This window comes from Salmo salar, chromosome 11 (assembly GCF_965601325.2).
Source record: "Salmo salar chromosome 11, fSalSal1, whole genome shotgun sequence".
NCBI lineage: Eukaryota > Metazoa > Chordata > Actinopteri > Salmoniformes > Salmonidae > Salmo > Salmo salar.
The window spans coordinates 81760560-81780335 of record NC_138301.1 but is presented as its reverse complement, the minus strand read 5'-3'; the positions used below and the strand labels follow the sequence as shown (position 1 = coordinate 81780335).

Genomic DNA, 19776 nt, shown 5'->3' with positions numbered 1-19776 from the left:
GTCTGAATTCTTATCTATTTTTCTTTTTTTTATACATTTGCAAACATTTTTTTACCACCTATTTTCGCTTTGTCATTATGGGGTATTGTGTGTAGATTCCTGAGGATGTTTTATTTAGTTAATCCATTTTAGAATAAGGCTGTAACGTAACAAAATGTGGAAAAAGTCAAGGTGTCTGAATACTTTCCGAAGGCACTGTATGGTGAATGTAAAGAGTGTAGTATAGGTGATTTGTAGACTTTAAAAAGGTGGCTAATGCAGTAGGAAAATTCCCACTGAGAAGGTAAGGCAAGCCATTTACTCTCTACAATACAATAATGACCTCTTCTGTTAGGTCTATGGATTAAAAAGTGGCATCAACCATAGTTTGTATTCTATATTCCTTCTAAAGACTTAAATAGTTCTGCATCTTTTTTAAACTAACATGAAGTAAAACAATCATAGTAGGCTATACCAGAATATAGACTAATATTCTGGATAGGAGTGGCACATTTATTTGTGATCAAACATTGGCATTTTGGTCCCTTTAAACCTTGATATCTGAGTTTACTGTTTTTACATATAGAAAATCAATATTATACGACCTTGTTGAAAATGAACTTTCACCATCTTAGATTTATATTGGACTCATCTTCAACTCAACCTTACCTATTTGAATTTGTCCAAGCTGACAAATGTTTTAGAAGTGTGGGGGAAATATTTATTATTCTTATTTCTTTTTTTGTCCAGTCAGATAAACACTCCAAACAGCCTATCCACCCGCTCAGAGGCGTCCGCATGGCCTAAAGCACACCGTTGCCTCATTTTGTATCACATTCCAGTGATAAAACTGGGGTGGACAAAAATGCAATTTCAGAATGTGTGGATGGGGGCATGTCCACTCCGTCCCCAATGAAAGTTCTGCCTCTGTATCTATGTAAACAAGTAAATGTTTATTTTGGGCTATTAAATTTGGCCTACATTTTAGACATTTTCCAACGTTGCCCTTTAGACAGTGACATCATGTAAACCCTGCATGCATCTTTAGCTCAGACCACAGCGGCGTAACTGTCACGGTTCACTTTGATAGCAGGAGGGGTGAAGTCAGGCGCAGGAGACTGAGATCCGTTTAAATGTACGTTTAATAATCAAAACAGAAAAAAATGCAGCAACAAGGCAGGTTGCAAAACAACTAGAAAGGAGGACAGCTTCAAAGATCCACAAGGACGGGGCGCAGCCCGGCAACCCTAATGCCTACACAAGCAGCTTCACTGGGAAAACATACAAAATTTCATGACTATCAATAGCATGACAAAGAACAATCCCGCACAAATCCCCAAACGAAACAGACAAACTAAATACCCCCACTAATTGACTAACACAAAACAGGTGCAGACCTAATCAGACAAAACCAACAGCCACAGAAACATAGTTCGGTGGCAGCTAGTAGGCAGGCGACGCCGAGCACCGCCCGACCGGGGAGAGGCGCCACCTTCCGTGGACGTTGTGACAGTAACATGCTGACTAGACCGGGCGTCCGCGTGCATGTTGATTTTGTCCATCCACACCAGACTCAATCAGGACACGCAGGTTGAAATATCAAAACGAACTCTGAACCAGGTCGAAAAGCATTTAACATTCATGGCAATGTAGCTAGCTAGCTTCCTGTTGTTAGCTAATTTGTCCTGGGATACAAGCATTGGGTTGTTATTTTACCTGAAATGCACAAGGTCCTCTACAATTCATCTATAGATAAAGGGGTAAACAAGAGTTAGTTTCTAGTAATCTCTCCTCCTTCAGTCGTCTTCTTCTTCTTTGGATTTTATATGGCGGTTGGCAACCATCTTTAAGCTGCATTACCACCACCAACTGGCCTGAAGTGTGTACCTCAGTTCATCTTTCAATCACCCACGTGGGTATATGCTCCTAAAAACCAATGAGGAGATGGGAGAGGTGGGACTTGCAGCTCGTCAAGCGTCACAAATAGAACCAAGTTCTATTTTAGAGCCTGACTATGCAGACTCTCGTTGAAGAGGCTGCTGGGTCCTGATTGGACGTTTGATGACGTGACGGATATGGGGGACAGAAGATTGTAGAAACTGAGGTTTTGTTTGAAACTGCTTGTGAGTCGAGTGAAGCTAATAGTACAGAAAGTGAGAATGAGTGGGCTACAGTGGCGAAGAAAAAGGGAAACGAGAAGTAAAGCTATGGTGGAATATAGGAAACCACTAGACTCGTTTTTGGTCGGAGTCAGGGTTTTGGATCAATGCTACTTGGGAAATCCGTTTAATGTCTCCAGGAAAATCTGGAATGTGTTGGAAGAAAGTGTGGAGTCGGTGAGAGTCACAAGAAGTGGTCTTATTTAGATTTTTTGTCTGAGGAGCCGAAGAAGCATGTTTTAAGACTCAAAAAGATATCGGAGTGGAATGTTTCCTGCATAGATTTTTGCAGCAGGGCATCTATCAAGGGGGTTATTTCTGGGGTGGCGCAAGAAATAAAGGCAGAATATATAACTGAAGACATCGATGGAGTGGTTGGTACATGTCGATTGACCTGTATGGTGGACAGAGAAAAGATGTTCACTTCATCCATGCTACTGTTCTTTGAAGAGAGCACGACAAAGCCTATTCCCCCTCAGGAAACTAAAAAGATTTGGCATGTTTCCTGAGATCCTCAAAAGGTTCTACAACTGCAACATTCAATAGCATCCAGACTGGTTGCATCACTGCCTGGTACGGCAATTGCTCGGCCTCTGACCGCATGCCACTACAGAGGGTAGTGCGTACGGCCCAGTACATCACTGGGGCTAATCTGCCTGTCATCCAGGACCTCTACACCAGGTGGTGTCAGAGGAAGGCCCTAAAAATTGTCAAAGACCCCAGCCACCCCAGTCATAGACTGTTCTCTCTACTACCGCATGGCAAGCGGTATCGGAGTGCCAAGTCTAAGACAAAAAGGCTTCTCAACAGTTTTTACCCCCAAGCCATAAGACTCCTGAACAGGTAATCAAATGGCTACCCGGACTATTTGCATTGTGTGCCCCCCCCAACCCCTATTTTTACGCTGCTGCTACTCTCTGTTTAGTATGTATGCATAGTCACCTTAACTGTACATTCATGTACATGCTACCTCAGTTGGGCTGACCAACCAGTGCTCCCACACATTGGCTAACCGGGCTATCTGCATTGTGTCCCACCCACCACCCGCCAACCCCTCTTTTACGCTACTGCTACTCTCTGTTCATCATATATGCATAGTCACTTTAACCATATCTACATGTACATACTACCTCAATCAGCCTGACTAACCTGTGTCTGTATGTAGCCTTGCTACTTTTATAGCCTCGCCACTGTATATAGCCTGTCTTTTTACTGTTGTTTTATTTCTTTACCTACCTATTGTTCACCTAATACCTTTTTTGCACTATTGGTTAGAGCCTGTAAGTAAGCATTTCACTGTAAGGTCTACACCTGTTATATTCGGCGCACGTGACAAACTTTGATTTGATGGATATTTACAGAGCTCTGATCAGGACAATTGATTACAGGTGTATAGTTTATGGAATAGCACTGAAGATTTGGCTTCAGAAGCTGGACAAAATCCAGTGTATAGCTTTAAGGATATGTATTGGTGCATTTAAATCAGCTTGCTCATGAGAGTGGTTTGAGGGAGTTGGAGGTTGGCCCTTCTGTGGTGATAGGGGATGTTCCTTCATGGTTACTCACAGATCCTGTTGTTGAACTAACCTTGGTAGAGAAAAGGAAAGATTGGTCAGAAGTCAGTGATTAGGGAAACTGGTTGACAATTACATTGGTAGAAGTTTTTATGCCTTTTTTTTAACCTCTTTTCACAGATGGATCCAAGGACCCTGACAGTGGGCAGGCATTTACATTCCTGAATTTGATGTGCAGATATGTAGAAGACTAACAGATTAACTTTCAGTGTACTCATTTGAACTGTAGCCAAAAAATTAGTGGGTGGAGAACGTACAACCTGTTAGAATTATAGTATGCTCAGATTATGTCTGTGTTGAATAGTTTATCATCAGGTTAATGTAATAGGAGTTGGAGGTATTAATGTTATTATTGAGAATTGAGAGAATGGGTGTATTAGTGAGATTCTGCTGGGTCCCAGCACATTCGGGTTTGGAAGGAAATAAAATTGAAGACCAATTAGCCAGTAGAGCTTTGAAACAAGATATAATTGATATTAATGTTCCACTAGGTAGAGGTGAGGCCAAATGTAAAATCAGAGCCATTTTGATAGATGTGTGGCAGAAGAGATGGAACTCTGAGCCCAAGGGCCGTCATTTATATACTGAGTTAGGAAGGGGGATTTAGAAATGTTGTAAACAGTGATTGACCACACACTAAAGCACAGTAGGTGGCAGCATGCACCTTTAATTTTGGTTTGCGGACCGCCATTATGTCACAGAAGAGTTAGAAGCTCAGGCCACAGAGTTGAGGTTCGCTCAGGCAGTGTTTTGGTTATACTCTACAATACCATTTTGTATCTAATTTTATTTAACAGTCTGCAATCAAGTTTGTTTAGGTAAATATACACCGCTAGCTAGCTAGTAAACACTACCAAAGATGCGACCGTTTTTACTGTTGGGGTTTCTGTTGTCGAACATCACTGCGACGGCGGCGATTGAGCCCATCAGTACCAGCATAGCTGTTGGTATGGCTGCGGCTCTCACCGGCTTCCTCGCAACCTACCAGAACGTGTTTTACTATTTTCACGAATGTTGTAGACCAGAGTGGATCTCCTTCAACAGAACAGGTACGTTGAACATTTAGTACCGGCGTGTTAACGTTTCTTTTGGGGGGCATTTCCAATTAACGGCGTTGCAACTTTAGGTTTTTTGAACATACCCTAATTTGTAGTAAGTAAAGGTATTGTGGTCCTTCCTTAGCTACTTGCATCTCTCTGGCTCAGTCGGAACACCTCTGGCCCTTAACATTGTAGGCTTTCTGAATATACTTTGCAGTTTTAACTTTAAAATTCTGAAATGCAGAATGACATTCATGTGAAAAACCATGGTCGAACGTAGCCGACGTTGAATGTGATCCCTTTTCTGGCTGTGGTAACGAGTGACAACCAGCAAAGTCAAAATGGGCTATATCGTAAAAATTAATTAACATAAAATTTAGATTTTTGGTCTTCGTTTCAGGTTAGTGGTGTAGTTAGGGTTGTGTTTAAAATCCGATTGTAAGAACATAATTTGTATAAATATGCGGGGTTTAGCCATTTATTAGGCCGCGTTAATCTGCTAGCCGGAACTAGGAAACTCGGAACTGCCCGATTTGATGTTTCGTTGAACACTACACGTGTATAACTAATACCAGTTAGCAAATCGGAAATGTCCGAGTTTCATAGTTGCGACTAGTATATACCTGGTGACGACCATTTTGCTACAGATTTGCTTTTGCTGTGTTGTTGTCGCATAATGATTACGTAGGAGGAAATAGCTGACTTGGACTCTTAACGTCTTTGCGTTCCTAAATTATAAACTTGGTAGCTAAATGTTTATTTGAAGTTAAAATGAAAGCAACATACAAAACCTATTTCGTATATTATGTGTTGATATCGAGTGTGTTTGTGAACGCGTTCGAACCAATCTCAACCACATTTGTGGTCGGTTTGGGAGTTGCAGCAGTGGGGCGGAAAATTTACAATTATGTATATGAAAATTGCGATTCAAAATGGATTGCTTTTAATTCAACAGGTATGTGTACAGCTAAATATGAAATGGTTGATGTGTTACGTGTTTAATTTAGACTATTTGATAATGTAGACAGTCAGTCCTTTTGCGTTTTTAATCAGGCAATTGCTTATCGATCTCCACCAGTATACCGTTGGCCTACTTTAGAAAACGAGGGTTGACTTTAGGGTCGTTAAATATTGTGTGGATGAAGTGCGGTATCTTAACGATATCTTAAATCCATAAATGTAGCAGTCTTGTGCAGTTTATATCAGTAGGCTACATAGCCTAAAATAAATGACAAACTTATATCTGGCATTAGTGCATAAACCTAAGCTTTAAGGCCTAATTGTACACGCGCCAAATGGGAACGGGCAAAAAAATGGAATGACGTAGGCAATAAGAACTAGTAGGCTACGTTTACATGGACGGAAATAATTTGATATTAAACTGATTACGGCAGTAGTCAGATTATGCAATAGTCATGTAAACACCTTACTCTGCTTACCTAGTTTTCTGAGCAATCTTTAGATTTATAAGGACATCTAAACACCTTAGTTGGCGTTCCAAATGTTTGATCTGCGCATGTATCCGCACCGTTAGCGCAAGCCTACCCGTTTGGCACGAGTGAAGTGAGTAATTGTATATATTCTTTTGACCATTATTTAACACGGAAAGTCAGTTAAGAACTAATTCTTATTTACAATGACGGCCTACACAGGCCAAACCCGGACAACGCTGGGCCAATTTTGCGCCGCACTATGAGACTCCCGATCACGGCCGGTTGTGTAACAACCTGGACAGTTATCTATGCCTCTTAGAAGTAGTTCATATCAGGGGAGCAGAAGTGAGGGGGACATAACCTGGCAGGGGGTCCTCCATCAGTTTTTTTGGGGCATCTAAAGCTCATTCTACTAGGGCTTTCCCTGACAATAAAATTCTTGGTCAACCAAGAGTAGTCTTTTATTTATTTTTTCTCCTAGTCAGATGCTTTAAGCACGCTGTTTGATAAAAAAAAAAGACACAAATGACTCAAAGGGAGCCGGAGATCAATGTGCCAATTTCTTACAATTTCTACCAATTTGCGTGCCAGTTGTGATTTCCATATGCACATTTTTGTGGAACAGTTTAATTTAGTTTATAATAGTCTTTGTCTCAATCATTGTCGGTGGTTAATCTACATTCTATCTAATAAAAGTTATACAAATCTAAAAGTTACTTTTATTGCCATTTGCCAACTATGTAATAATGACCTACATAAAGCCAACACAACATTGCAGCCTGCAGGTAGAAAATATCATATAGATTACATTGGCTACGCGTGGCCTGTCTGCAACGATCTTGAAACATTGTATCAGCTATCAACTGGGTCGCTCCAAAACCCGTGCTAGCAAACTTGAGACATTGTATAAAATATTCTGGGCCCTCAGTTTCCAATGCCAGTGATCTCGGGACAGACACAGCTGTAGGCTTCTTGTGCAAGGGATAAGAAGTAGTCAGTTATTTTATCACGTTCCCACTGGATCAGAGCATTACATTTTTTGCTTTGGTTATCAAAAGGGAGAGAGCTGGAAATATTGTTAAAATTGTCATTCATAATTGATTGTCAAAATACTTTGTTTACTTGGTGGTTGAAGGTGAAGAAAAATTACTTTGAGAAGCTCCACAGCTCATTAGTGGGGGTGAGTTAAGACAATTAAAAATACTATCAGACATCCCCAAATGGGCGCATTACAAACAAAAGACATTAATAAATTGACAAAACTCGTAAATGTAATGACATAAACCAAACTTGTTTCTCACAGGTAGCATAGGTTGTGAGTTCTGCAAAACACATGTCCACTCCGACAATGAGAACTAATGGTACATGACTAATAAAAATATATTGAATGCGTTAACAGAAATTACCATAAACAAACATTGCAGATTAGACATTTTGGGATTTAATGGTAAATGTAGGCTACTACTGGTGATGTATGTAATGGGGAATTGATAGACACAGCAAACAATGAAGTTATGAAACAATGAATACCCACGAAATGGTGGAAGAGAGCGCATTCTGGAGAGAGAGATGTGCATTTGAGCCACAATCCCCATATTCTTGGATCGTGGCATCCTGCGGCCTCGTCAATGGATTAGTCCACTGAGACAGGCACAAATCACACGTCTCTTGTGCCATGAAAAAAAAAATAATGATTTGACTGCTCGACTAAAATAAAACATTTAATACAGACCCCTTTTGTCATACAGTAGGCTATATATATAAAAAAAAAACACCCGTCTCAAGTGAAAGTTGCACCCCTGTTTCACATACAAACATATGTCCAAATCCAATATGTAAACTTTTCAATCAAACTATTATATTAATCTAACTATCCACAATTATCACATTATTGTATGTAACCGTACAATTGTCTGAGTTTAATTCAATAAGAGAAAAGCTGTGAAATAATAAGGGAGGGCCTGAAAAGTAATGTTTGCTAAAGATTTTAATTGGTAAAGGTACATGATAGATTGCTATGTTATGTGTGATGATTGTGAGGCAGTATACACATTTGACAGTCAAGACAGGGACTTCAAATAGGCCTATGCACATCAAGGGAACTGTAATCTAGGTTATTGTTCAGATGGGTAGAATGGAAACTGAAATCTGGACACTAACACGGAACCCAAACCGGCTGCGCGCGTGCACCATCATGCATACATTTATTTTGTCCCTCAACACCAAACGCGATCACAACATGCAGGTTAAAATATCAAAACAAACTCTGAACCAATGACATTAATTTGGGGACAGCTCGAAAAGCATTAAACATTTATGGCAATTTAGCTAGTTAGCTTGCACTTGCTAGCTAACTTGTTCTATTTAGCTACCTTGCTAATTTGTCCTGGGATATAAACATTGGGTTGTTATTTTACCTGAAATGCACAAGGTCCTCTACTCCGACAATTAATCCACACATAAAAACGGTCAACCGAATCGTTTCTAGTCATCTCTCCTCCTTCCAGGCCTTTTCATCGTTTAACCTATATGGTGATTGGCATCTAAACTTTCATAGTATTACCACGACAACACAGTTCGTCTTTCAATCACCCACGTGGGTATAACCAATGAGGAGATGGCACGTGGGTACCTGCTTCTATAAACCAAAGAGGAGATGGGAGCGGCAGGACTTGCAGTGCGATCTGCATCAGAAATAGAAAGGACCTCTATTTTAGCCCTTGGCAATGCAGACGCTCATTGACGCACACGAGCAGTGTGGATGCAATAATTGAATAACATAGATTCCTAAATGTATTTTGCAACGCGAGCGGTGTGGTCAGCCTATAAGTGTGTAACCTCTCACATAGCCTTAATAGTAACTCCTGCAGAATTAAGCATTTCTTGCAGTAAAATTATACACCAAATGTAAGCACAATTTTGACTCTGGAACAGGAGTTGAGAAATATGATTTCTTTCATTCAGCATCTTGAGAGAATACGCATTTAGCACCTCTACAGACAGTATCTATCTTTATCAGCATCAGAAAAGCTGAAAATATTTCAACCACATAAAATATGCATCCAAGCCGAACTGAAATCTTATCAGAAACATGTTGGGTTGTTTTCACAGCTTTCTATTAACTTACAACCGGTCAAAATGAAATTTGAAACATAGTCTTAAACATTTTTTTTTTTGTTATTGCATTTCCTTCCTGGTCCCTAAACATATTTCCTCCAAGAAAGAAGCAGAGATGACCGAGAACTTTACTGATGTCAACTAAATTAAAGCATTCATTCTATCGATTTATGACATTCTGGTGAGCAAGGGTTTGTTTTGTCTTTCATGGCAACATATAATGACAGAAGAGAAGAAGCTGCAAGTATCTAATTATAGGCCTAGAAGTATGTCCTGAAACCCCTGACAAAAAATCGTTCCACCATCTGACTGTAGCCTGCAGCACATTTTCTATATTAGCAGGTTAGGGTCGAGTGCGGGCCTCAGATTTTCAATTTATCACATGGTGGTTGTGGAATGGTTATTAGCAAATGCGGGTGGGTGGGAGTGAACAAGCAGCTGACCCATGCACCACTAGCCTGCTTAGCAGCTGTGTCCTACATGCGTAACTAATCACGTTAAGATAACCACCTCTAAATAGTATAGAAATAATGGTGGTGTATTCTTAGCACATCCCATTCATTGACACTTAATAATCAACTTCTGCCCTATCATCAGGTTTGGAAGTGGCCCTAGATCGGAAGCTGTTTGGTCAACATGTTGCCTCCAGAGTCGTCCAGAAAGCTGTAACGGGTTTCATGAACAATAAAAACCCTAAAAAGCCCCTGGTGCTCTCTCTACATGGCTGGACTGGCACAGGGAAGAACTTAGTCAGCCAGTTGATAGCTGAAAACATCTACAAGGAGGGCATGGCCAGCAGTTTCGTCCATCAGTTTGTGTCTACAGCTCACTTCCCTCATCTGAATCAGATTGAGGACTACAAGGTAAAACAAGTATTTTGTTATATTGAAATGTAATCCCCAGTAACCTTGGCAGGGAAATTATCAATGGACAATTAAGTGTTAAAAAAAATCAGTCTTATGCATATTCCATATCAGTGGTATTCAAATCTTACCCTATGAGGTCCGGAATACTACTGGTTTACTGTTCTACCTGATAATTAATTGCACCCACCTGGTGTCCCAGTTCTAATCCCTGGTTAGATGGGAAGAATGAAGAATTTAAAAAAGCAGTGGAACTGGCTTCAAGGTCCAGATTTGAATTTGAGGGTTCTATATGAAACAGGATGTACAGTACCATTCAAAAGTTTGGGCACCTACTAAAAACCTAAGGATTTTACCTTTTTTTTTTTTTTTTACATTGTAGAATAATAGTGAAGACATAAAAACTATGAAATAACGCATTGAATCATGCACAGTCATGGCCAAAAGTTTTGAGAATGACACAAATATTATTTTTCAAAGTATTGCTGCCTCAGTTTGTATGATGGCAATTTACATATACTCCAGAATGTTATGAAGAGTGATCAGATGAATTGCAATTAATTGCAAAGTCCCTCTTTGCCATGCAAATGAACTGAATCTCAAAAAAACATTATCACTGTATTTCAGCCCTGCCACAAAAGGACCAGGTGACATCATGTCAGTGATTCTCTCGTTAACACAGGTGTGAATGTTGACGAGGACAAGGCTGGAGATCACTCTGTCATGCTGATTGAGTTTCAATGACAGACTGGAAGCTTCAAAAGAAGGGTGGTGCTTGGAATCATTGTTCATCCTCTGTCAACCATGGTTACCTGCAAGGAAACACGTGCCGTCATCATTGCTTTGCACAAAAAGGGCTTCACAGTCAAGGATATTGCTGCCAGTAATCAACCATTTATCGGATCATCAAGAACTTCAAGGAGAGTGGTTCAATTGTTGTGAAGAAGGCTTCAGGGTGCCCAAGAAAGTCCAGCAAGCGCCAGGACCGTCTCCTAAAGTTGATTCAGCTGCGGGATCGGGCACCACCAGTACAGAGCTTGCTCAGGAATGGCAGCAGGCAGGTGTGAGTGCATCTGTACGCACAGTGAGGCGAAGACTTTGAGGATGGCCTGGTGTCAAAAAGGGTAGCAAAGAAGCCACTTCTCTCTGCAAAATGTACAGGGATTGGACTGCTGAGGACAGGGGTAAGGTCATTTTCTCTGAATCCCCTTTCCGATTGTTTATGGCATCCAGAAAAACGCTTGTCCGGAGAAAACAAGGTGAGCGCTACCATCAGTCCTGTGTCATGCCAACAGTAAAGCATCCTGAGACCATTCATGTGTGGGGTTGCTTCTCAGCCAAGGGAGTGGGCTCACTCACAATTTTGCCTAAGAACACAGCCATGAATAAAGAATGGTACCAACACATCCTCCGAGAGCAACTTCTCCCAACCATCCAGGAACAGTTTGGTGACGAACAATGCCTTTTCCAGCATGATGGAGCACCTTGCCATAAGGCAAAAGTGATAACTAGGTGGCTCGGGAACAAAACATTGATATTTTGGGTCCATTGCCAGGAAACTCTCTAGACCTTAATCCAATTGAGAACCTGTGGTCAAGCTTCAAGAAGCGGGTGGACAAACAAAAACCCACAATCTGACAAACTCCAAGCATTGATTATGCAAGAATGGGCTGCCATCAGTCAGGATGTGGCCCAGAAGTTAATTGACAGCATGCCAGGGCGGATTGCAGAAGTCTTGAAAAAGACGGGTCAACACTGCAAATACTGACTATGCATCAACTTCATGTAATTGTCAATAAAAGCCTTTGACACTTATGGAATGCTTGTTATTATACTTCAGTATTCCATAGTAACATCTGACAAAAATATCTAAAGACACTGAAGCAGCAAACTTTGTGGAAATTAATATTTGTGTCATTCTCAAAACTTTTGGCCACGGCTGTCGTAACCAAAAAAGTGTTAAACAAATCAAAATATAAAATGTAGATTCTTCAAAGTAGCCACCATTTGCCTTTTTACAGCTTTGCACACTTGGAGGTCTCTCAACCAGCTTCACCTGTAATGCTTTTCCAACAGTCTTGAAGAAGTTCCTACGTATCCTGAGTACTTGTTTGCTGCTTTTTCTTCACTCTGCAGTCCAACTCACCCCAAACCATCTCATTTGGGTTGAGATCAGATTATTGGAGGCCAGGTCTTCTGATGCGTAATTTCATCACTCTCCTTGGTCAAATTGCCCTTATACAGCCTGGTGGTGCGTTTTGGGTTATTGTCCTGTTGAAAAACAAATGATAGTCCCACTATGTGCAAACCAGATCACTGCAGAATGCTTTGGTAGCCATGCTGATTAAGTGTGCCTTGAATTAAAAATAAATCACTGACAGTGTCACCAGCAAGGCACCCCCACACCATCACCTCCATGCTTCACGGTGGGAACCACACATGCGGAGATCATCCGTTCACCTACACTGCGTCTCACAAAGACACGGCGGTTGGAACCAAAAATCTCTAATTTGGACTCGGCAGACCAAAGGACAGATTTCCACTGGCCTAATGTCTATTGCTCATGTTTCTTGGACCAAGCAAGTCTCTTTTATTATTATTATTATTATTATTATTATTATTATTATTATTGGTGTTCTTTAGTAGTGGTTTCTTTGCAGCAAATCGACCATGAAGGCCTGATTCACGCAGTCTCCTCTGAACTGTTGATGTGTCTGTTACTTGAACTCTGACGCGTTTATTTGGGCTGCAATTTCTGAGGCTGGTAACTATAATGAAATTATCCTCTGCAGCAGAGGTAACTCTGGGTCTTCCTTTCCTGTGGCGGTCCTTATGAGAGCCAGTTTCATCATAGCGCTTGATGGTTTTTGCGACTGCGCTTGAAGAAACTTTCAAAGTTCTAGACATTTTCCGGATTTACTGACCTTCATGTCTTAAAGTAATGATGGACTGTTTCTCTTTGCTTATTTGAGCTGTTCTTGCCATAATATGGACTTAGCCCAATTTGGTAAAAGACCATCTTCTGTATACCACCCTTACCTTGACACAACACAACCGATTGGGTCAAACACATTACGAAGGAAAGACATGAACTTTTAACAAGGCACACCTGTTAATTGAAATGCATTCCAGATGACTACCTCAAGAAGCTGGTTGAGAGAATTCCAAGAGTGTGTAAAGCTGTCATCAAGGCGACGTGTGGCTACTTTGAAGGATCTCATCTAAAATATATTTGGATTTTTTTGGTTACTGCATTATTCCATATGTGTTAATTCATTGTTTTGATGTCTTCACTATTATTCTACAATGTAAGAAATCTTAAAAATAAAGAAAAACCCTTGAATGAGTAGGTGTGTCCGAACTTTTGACTGGTACTGTATATCTGCATTTTTTTATAAATAGCTTACAGCATAGCCGCAAAATATATCTTCACTGCTGGAGATGTCTGTGTTTTTACTGTTGTGACCATCCCTCAGTCTCAGCTGCAGCAGTGGATCAAAGGCAATGTCACCAACTGCCCACGTTCCATGTTCATCTTTGACGAGATGGACAAGATGCACCCTGGGCTGATCGACTGTATAAAGCCCTACCTGGATTACTACGAACATCTGGATGGGGTCTCGTACCGCCAAGCCATCTTCATCTTCCTCAGGTAGGACAGACAGACCAGCAGTGTGTGATTTTTAAGAATTCATGTGTTGTTTTTGGATACTTTTGTATTTTTAACTAGATTTACAGTCCAAATATATTAGACATCCATCATCCTATCTTTCCGGTTTTACTTACCTAAACGTCAGCTGTCAATCAGATAGGCACCCCCAAAAGTAAAATTCAGTTACTTCAGATTTTTTATTTTGCAAATAAAATCACCACACATGAACCTAAGGCATTTATAAACTAGCCCATGTCCGGACCAGTGAGGAAGAAAAAGAACGTTGGACCCAGCTTAAAGTGGCAATATGCAACTTTTATGGGCGACCTGAGTTATAGACCTATAATTCTACTTGAAAGCAAGTCTAAGAAGCAGTAGATCTATAATGTGATTACTTTCTATGCTTCAAATTCACAAGTTTTGTTTTTGTGTCTTACTTTCGGTTTTGTACACCAGCTGAAACTACAATATTATTAGTTGTAGAAAATATATTTCACAGCGGTTTAGAGGGTACAATGATTGTTTACACTATACTAGCTTATTTTGTCACAACCTGAAATTAGGCAAACTATTCGTTTTAGCAACCAGAAAATGGCAACTTTAATATCTACTAGTTTGTTTTCCATAGCAACGCTGGAGGAGAGCACATCACGCAGGTGGCCCTGGACTTCTGGAAAGCAGGTCGAGACCGAGAGGAGATGAAATTGCTCGACTTAGAACCAGCTCTCTCCCTGTCTGTGTTCAACAACAAGCAGAGTAAGCCACCTCTTTGCCGTCCTTCTTTAGGGCTGAAGCCTAACTTATGCACTTTGGTAACTCTTTTTCATATTCATGGTGTTTTTTGCATTGGATAAAAGCAGAGACAAAGAGCTACAAAATGGTATATCATACGCTGCATTTGAGGAACAATGGGGAAACTAATTCTGCTTTGAAAGTTGATTAACTTGTAACCTGACTTTTGAGAAAATTGCCTTGGAATGTTTTGGTACATATTGGAGAGTTCTTTGTCTACACTCATTCAGTGTTGTTCACACCATCTTACACTTTAGCTCCACCAATCTCTTTAAGGGTTGATCCGAGCATTCTGTCCTAACAGCAGTCAAGCACCCAAGCTAACTGGCTAACAGTTGTGGCAGTGACATTCTATTAAAATGGGCACTTGCATAGTGGAGTATTTTGTTAAGACATGTAGCTAGCTAGCTAGCTAAACAATGCACCATAATCCCAACTCATGACGTTACTACCCTGAATGAATCTGCAGGCAGCTAACTAAACAGGTTCAATGTTAGCTAGCAAACATTAGGCTATAACTAACCAAGCAAATGGCTCTGAAATACGAAATAATAAGATCATACATGTTAGCTAGCGGACCAGCCAGCTAACATTAGCTAGCTAGCTAACAGTACACTTTAACTTGAAATGAAATCGACTTTGTCAAAATTAGAAATGTGTAATGTCTGAAAATGTAGCTAGCTAGACTTTCTTACCTTTATACATCATGGTTGGACACTTCTCCCTGTCATGGTTGCCATGGTTGCCCTTAGTTCGAAGATGTAATCCGGAGACGGGTGTTTTCTCCATCTCCTTAGCTATCATAATCTAATTCCACTGATTTCAGAACTCTGGAGGACAGAAAGTTGAGAGCAACACAATCATGGCTAGCGGGAAGGTTGCTTCTTTTTCTGTGGCTAAACCAACTAGACTCGTAATTTAACCTGTTGAGGACAGACGTTCCGCTAGCGGCGGAACCCTAGCCAACAGCCAATGGCCTCGCACGGCGTGAAATACAAAACCAACTAAAATACCACAATTCAATTTTCTCAAACAATCAACTATTTTACACCATTTTAAAGACAAGACTCTCGTTAATCTAACCACATTGTCCGATTTCAAAAAGGCTTTACAGCGAAAGCAAAACATTAGATTATGTCAGGAGAGTACCCAGCCAAAAAATAATCACACAGCCATTTTCCAAGCAAGCATATATGTCACACAAACCCAAACCACAGCTAAATGCAGCACTAACCTTTGATGATCTTCATCAGATGACACTCCAAGGAAATTGTTATACAATACATGCATGTTTTGTTCAATCAAGTTCATATTTATATAAAAAAACAGCTTTTTACATTAGCATGTGACGTTCAGAACTGGCATACCCACCGAAAACTTCCGGTGAATTTACTAAATTACTCATGAATAACGTTCACAAAATACATAAATTATTTTAAGAATTATAGATACAGAACTCCTTTATGCAATCGTGGTGTCAGATTTTAAAATAGCTTTTCGGCGAAAGCACATTTTGCAATATTCTGAGTACATAGCTCGGCCATCACGGCTAGCTATTTTGACACCCACCAAGTTTGGGACTCACTAAACTCAGAATTTCTATTAGAAAAATTGGATTACCCTTTGCTGTTCTTCGTCAGAATGCACTCCCAGGACTTCTACTACAACAACAAATGTTGTTTTGGTTCCAAATAATCCATAGTTATATTCAAATAGCTCCGTTTTGTTCGTGCGTTCAGGTCACTATCCGAAGGGTGACGCGCGAGCGCATTTCGTGACATTTTTTTTTTTAAATATTCCATTACCGTACTTAGAAGCATGTCAAACGCTGTTTAAAATCAATTTTTATGCCATTTTTCTTGTAAAATAGTGATAATATTCCAACCGGGCAACGTTGTATTCATTCAAAGGCTGAAAGAAAAAAATGGAGTAGTCTCGTGACCGCGCATCTCCAGTGTCAATGTCCCCGGGCTGACCACTTACAAATTCTGTTGCTGTTTTTCGCCCAGAGACAGCAGACACCCCATTCCACTTTCTGGCGGCTTTAGAGAGCCAATGGAAGCCTTAGAAAATGTCACGTTACAGCACAGATGCTGTATTTTCGATAGAGATGCAACAGAAGGACAACAAATTGTCAGACCGGGCACTTCCTGTATGGAATCTTCTCAGGTTTTGGCCTGCCATATGAGTTCTGTTATACTCACAGACACCATTCAAACAGTTTTAGAAACTTTAGGGTGTTTTCTATCCAAATCTATTAATTATATGCATATTCTAGTTTCTGGGCAGGAGTAGTAACCAGATTAAATCGGGTACGTTTTTTATCCGGCCGTGAAAATACTGCCCCCTATCCCAAAGAAGTTAACAATTTTATTCATATTTACAGATGGCATAACATTTTTATTAAGGCACATGAAAGTTCACATGTTCCAGAAGAATATATATTACTTTCAAATGGCTCTCATGTGAAGTAGTGACCCGCGACATACGCATAGTTTCCTGAAATAGTTTACATGTTTCTCTAAGGTCAGGATTTTCTACTTTGTTACCACAACTGGGGTTTGAAGACTGGGGATGTAATTGGAGACATTTCAGACCTTCGATACAAAGATTACCTGTGATATCTATATTCTGTCCATCTGCCTTTCTTGCCCCTGCCCATTTTATGACTATCCTTACCCCCTAGGCACTTGTGTACATCTGAGAGGATTGGGTAAGCAAATGGTGGTAGCTTCTTCTTGCCCATCTTATGACTGTCTCCCCCCTCCCTCCCTTTCCCTGTGTAGGTGGGTTGTGGCACACCAGTCTGATAGACAAGAACCTAGTTGACTTCTTTGTCCCCTTCCTGCCTCTGGAGTACAGACACGTGCTGCTGTGTGGCATGGCAGAGATGTCCGCCAAGGGCCTGAAGCCCGACCAGGACGTGGTCGACCAGATGGCCAGAGACTTGGTCTATTTCCCCAAGAGCGAGAAGATCTTCTCCGGCAAGGGCTGCAAGACCATCGGCGGCAAGCTAGATTACTACACGTAGTGTGTGTTTGAGATCGACTACGTTGCTGCCGCGGGCTGCGGACTGACTGATCTAATCACAATGAGTAGTAATTTAGGATGGAAGGGGGTTTGTAGGTCTGAAGTTACTGACAGCAATGTAGACGATCTCAGCGGGAACAGCTACTTCGTCGATCTACCACCTACTCTACTATGTGCACTTTCTTAATGAGAACATCTCCGCCAGTCGGCGTGAGGAAGTCAGTGACTGAACTCAAAGGGGATGATGACCCGGCCATCAGGTCTCCCAACGTCAACACAACCATGTGGAGGACATCAACGTCTCTCTCTGATGTCACTTCTCCCTGAAGATGGACTACTGAGAGAGGGGGCCAATTTTAAAAGGAGAGAGAAAAAAACACTGAGGGGAAATGCAATTTTTAACCAATCAAGGTGCTTGATCCTGACATATATTCTGTGAATGAGTATCTCCAAATAATGATTTCCTTTTTCAGGGAATTCTGCTGCACATAAACTATGGCAAGTGAAAATGAGTTGTGTATTAGAAACAATTGTGGTTTAAAGTTACAATCTCTAAATAATTTTTCTGCCAAATGGCAGCCCTGACACTTGGTTTGCTTTCAATCTGAGGGGTGCTGGGGCCGGACAAATGTAACCACTCTCCAAACGACAGATGGAGCTATGGATGCAAGGATTCGCAGTCTGAGATCAACGTGATGGTTATATTCTTCAAGAAACAATGAGTACATATTGTTAATCGAAATAAGAATTGGACGGCTTAACTATTTCAGCTTGCCCCTTTAATTGTCATTTAAAATCTAGCACCAGAAATATTGTGTATTTGTGGTTCACTGGATACCCATTAATTGTGTATTTTGTTTGTTGTCAGTACCCAGTTTACCAATACCTAAACATAGAAAAATCTGCCTTAAAACTTGCATCAATTTTGCCTTTGTTTTTAATCTTAACTCATTCACCAGAAGCATTGTGTACATTTCAAAATCTGCTGTAAATTTATCTTTGTGGGTATACAAGTATTTCGTTCAGTTCACCAATTTTATGACACATTTTTCAAGGTTGATCCAGATTTGTCCTAAATCATTTAATTGAGTTGTCCAACATTCCATCTTGATTAAATGTCTGCAACGAAGTAAATCCAATTGTAATTTGTTTAAATTTAACTTGACCACAATGAAACAATTGTATGTTTTATGTATAACTGTATACCATGCCTTAGTTGGCACACTGTTCCCAGTCTAAACAATGCACAAAATAATTACAGGAAGGAAGGTTCACCATTTTTCATTAAAATGTTTTTACATGGAGAAAAAAATCGGTTTTGTTTGAGTAAATGAAATGTCAAACATTTTTGAAGGTAATGTAAGAACTACTACGTTTAAGTCAGGACATCAAAGGAGGCATATTTGTACATTTTACACTCAAAGCATTCTAGCTTGCTCATTTAAGCCTTTTTTGGTGTTATATTCATGCGAGACCATAACTTAGCTGGGATTTTAGTCAATGGACAGGTTGTAGGTTTATCTGATCTAGTCCAGAAGTGAAATATCTTTCATCTCTTCTCACCTCCCTGGATCCTGGCCTGCAGGGAGGTCAGCTCCACCCTCTTTACCCCTTCTCTCTTTTGCCTTCTGGTGGTCTTGAACAGATTGAGGGCCGTCATGATGTTGGTCATCACTAACATCAGCAGCACTACAAACAGTCTGATGGTGGAAGCTGTCAGGATTGGTGCAATAGAAACCCAAAATGAGGGGATTGATCATCAGCAAATCTGATCTAGGATCAGTTTTGCTTTTTTGAACATGTTGAATAAGATTACATGGGCTGTGGGGACCTAATCTTAGATTAGCAGTCTCCTACTCTTAAACACTAAGAAAACGGGCCCAAATCTAAGCATCTGTGGAAAGCTGTTGTCGTGGAAAATTGTCTTAAGAATAACACTTCTTACAAGAACTTGTAAATTCAATATAGACTTTAATATAGAGTAATAAAGCCGAGCCGGTCCGCGGAACAACAACTGCCTTCCTTAGGCCCCGGCTCTGCTTTTATGCATTTACAATACATAGGTCCATCCTTTATGTAAAAGAAGTAAAACCCCCTTTGCGTTCTGCCACCATTTTCTTTCAACCTAATGGATAAC

The 19776-nt window shown here is 40.5% G+C and overlaps 1 protein-coding gene across 2 annotated transcripts; it reads left to right on the top strand.

The window, feature by feature from the left end:
• Positions 1 to 4402: 4402 nt before the first annotated feature.
• On the top strand, positions 4403 to 18390 carry LOC106562949 (torsin-1A). Of its 2 annotated transcripts, none has more exons than XM_014128080.3 (5): positions 4403 to 4761; positions 9900 to 10165; positions 13642 to 13817; positions 14446 to 14573; positions 17396 to 18390. In XM_014128080.3, the coding sequence occupies exons 1-5, from the start codon at positions 4572 to 4574 to the stop codon at positions 17638 to 17640; spliced, it is 1005 nt and encodes a 334-aa protein (XP_013983555.1). In that variant the 5' UTR covers positions 4403 to 4571; the 3' UTR covers positions 17641 to 18390. The 2 variants fall into 2 exon arrangements, with proteins under 2 accessions (XP_013983555.1, XP_013983556.1); XM_014128081.3 differs by lacking the exon at positions 4403 to 4761 and adding an exon at positions 5401 to 5707.
• Positions 18391 to 19776: the final 1386 nt, after the last annotated feature.

Excerpts from the sequence above, each read along its gene's own strand:
- LOC106562949 (XM_014128080.3), top strand. The coding sequence starts at position 4,572 with ATGCGACCGTTTTTACTGTTGGGGTTTCTGTTGTCGAACATCACTGCG. Across the intron at positions 4,762-9,899 it reads GATCTCCTTCAACAGAACAG|GTTTGGAAGTGGCCCTAGAT; the intron begins GTACGTTGAACA and ends CCCTATCATCAG. Across the intron at positions 14,574-17,395 it reads TGTGTTCAACAACAAGCAGA|GTGGGTTGTGGCACACCAGT; the intron begins GTAAGCCACCTC and ends TTCCCTGTGTAG.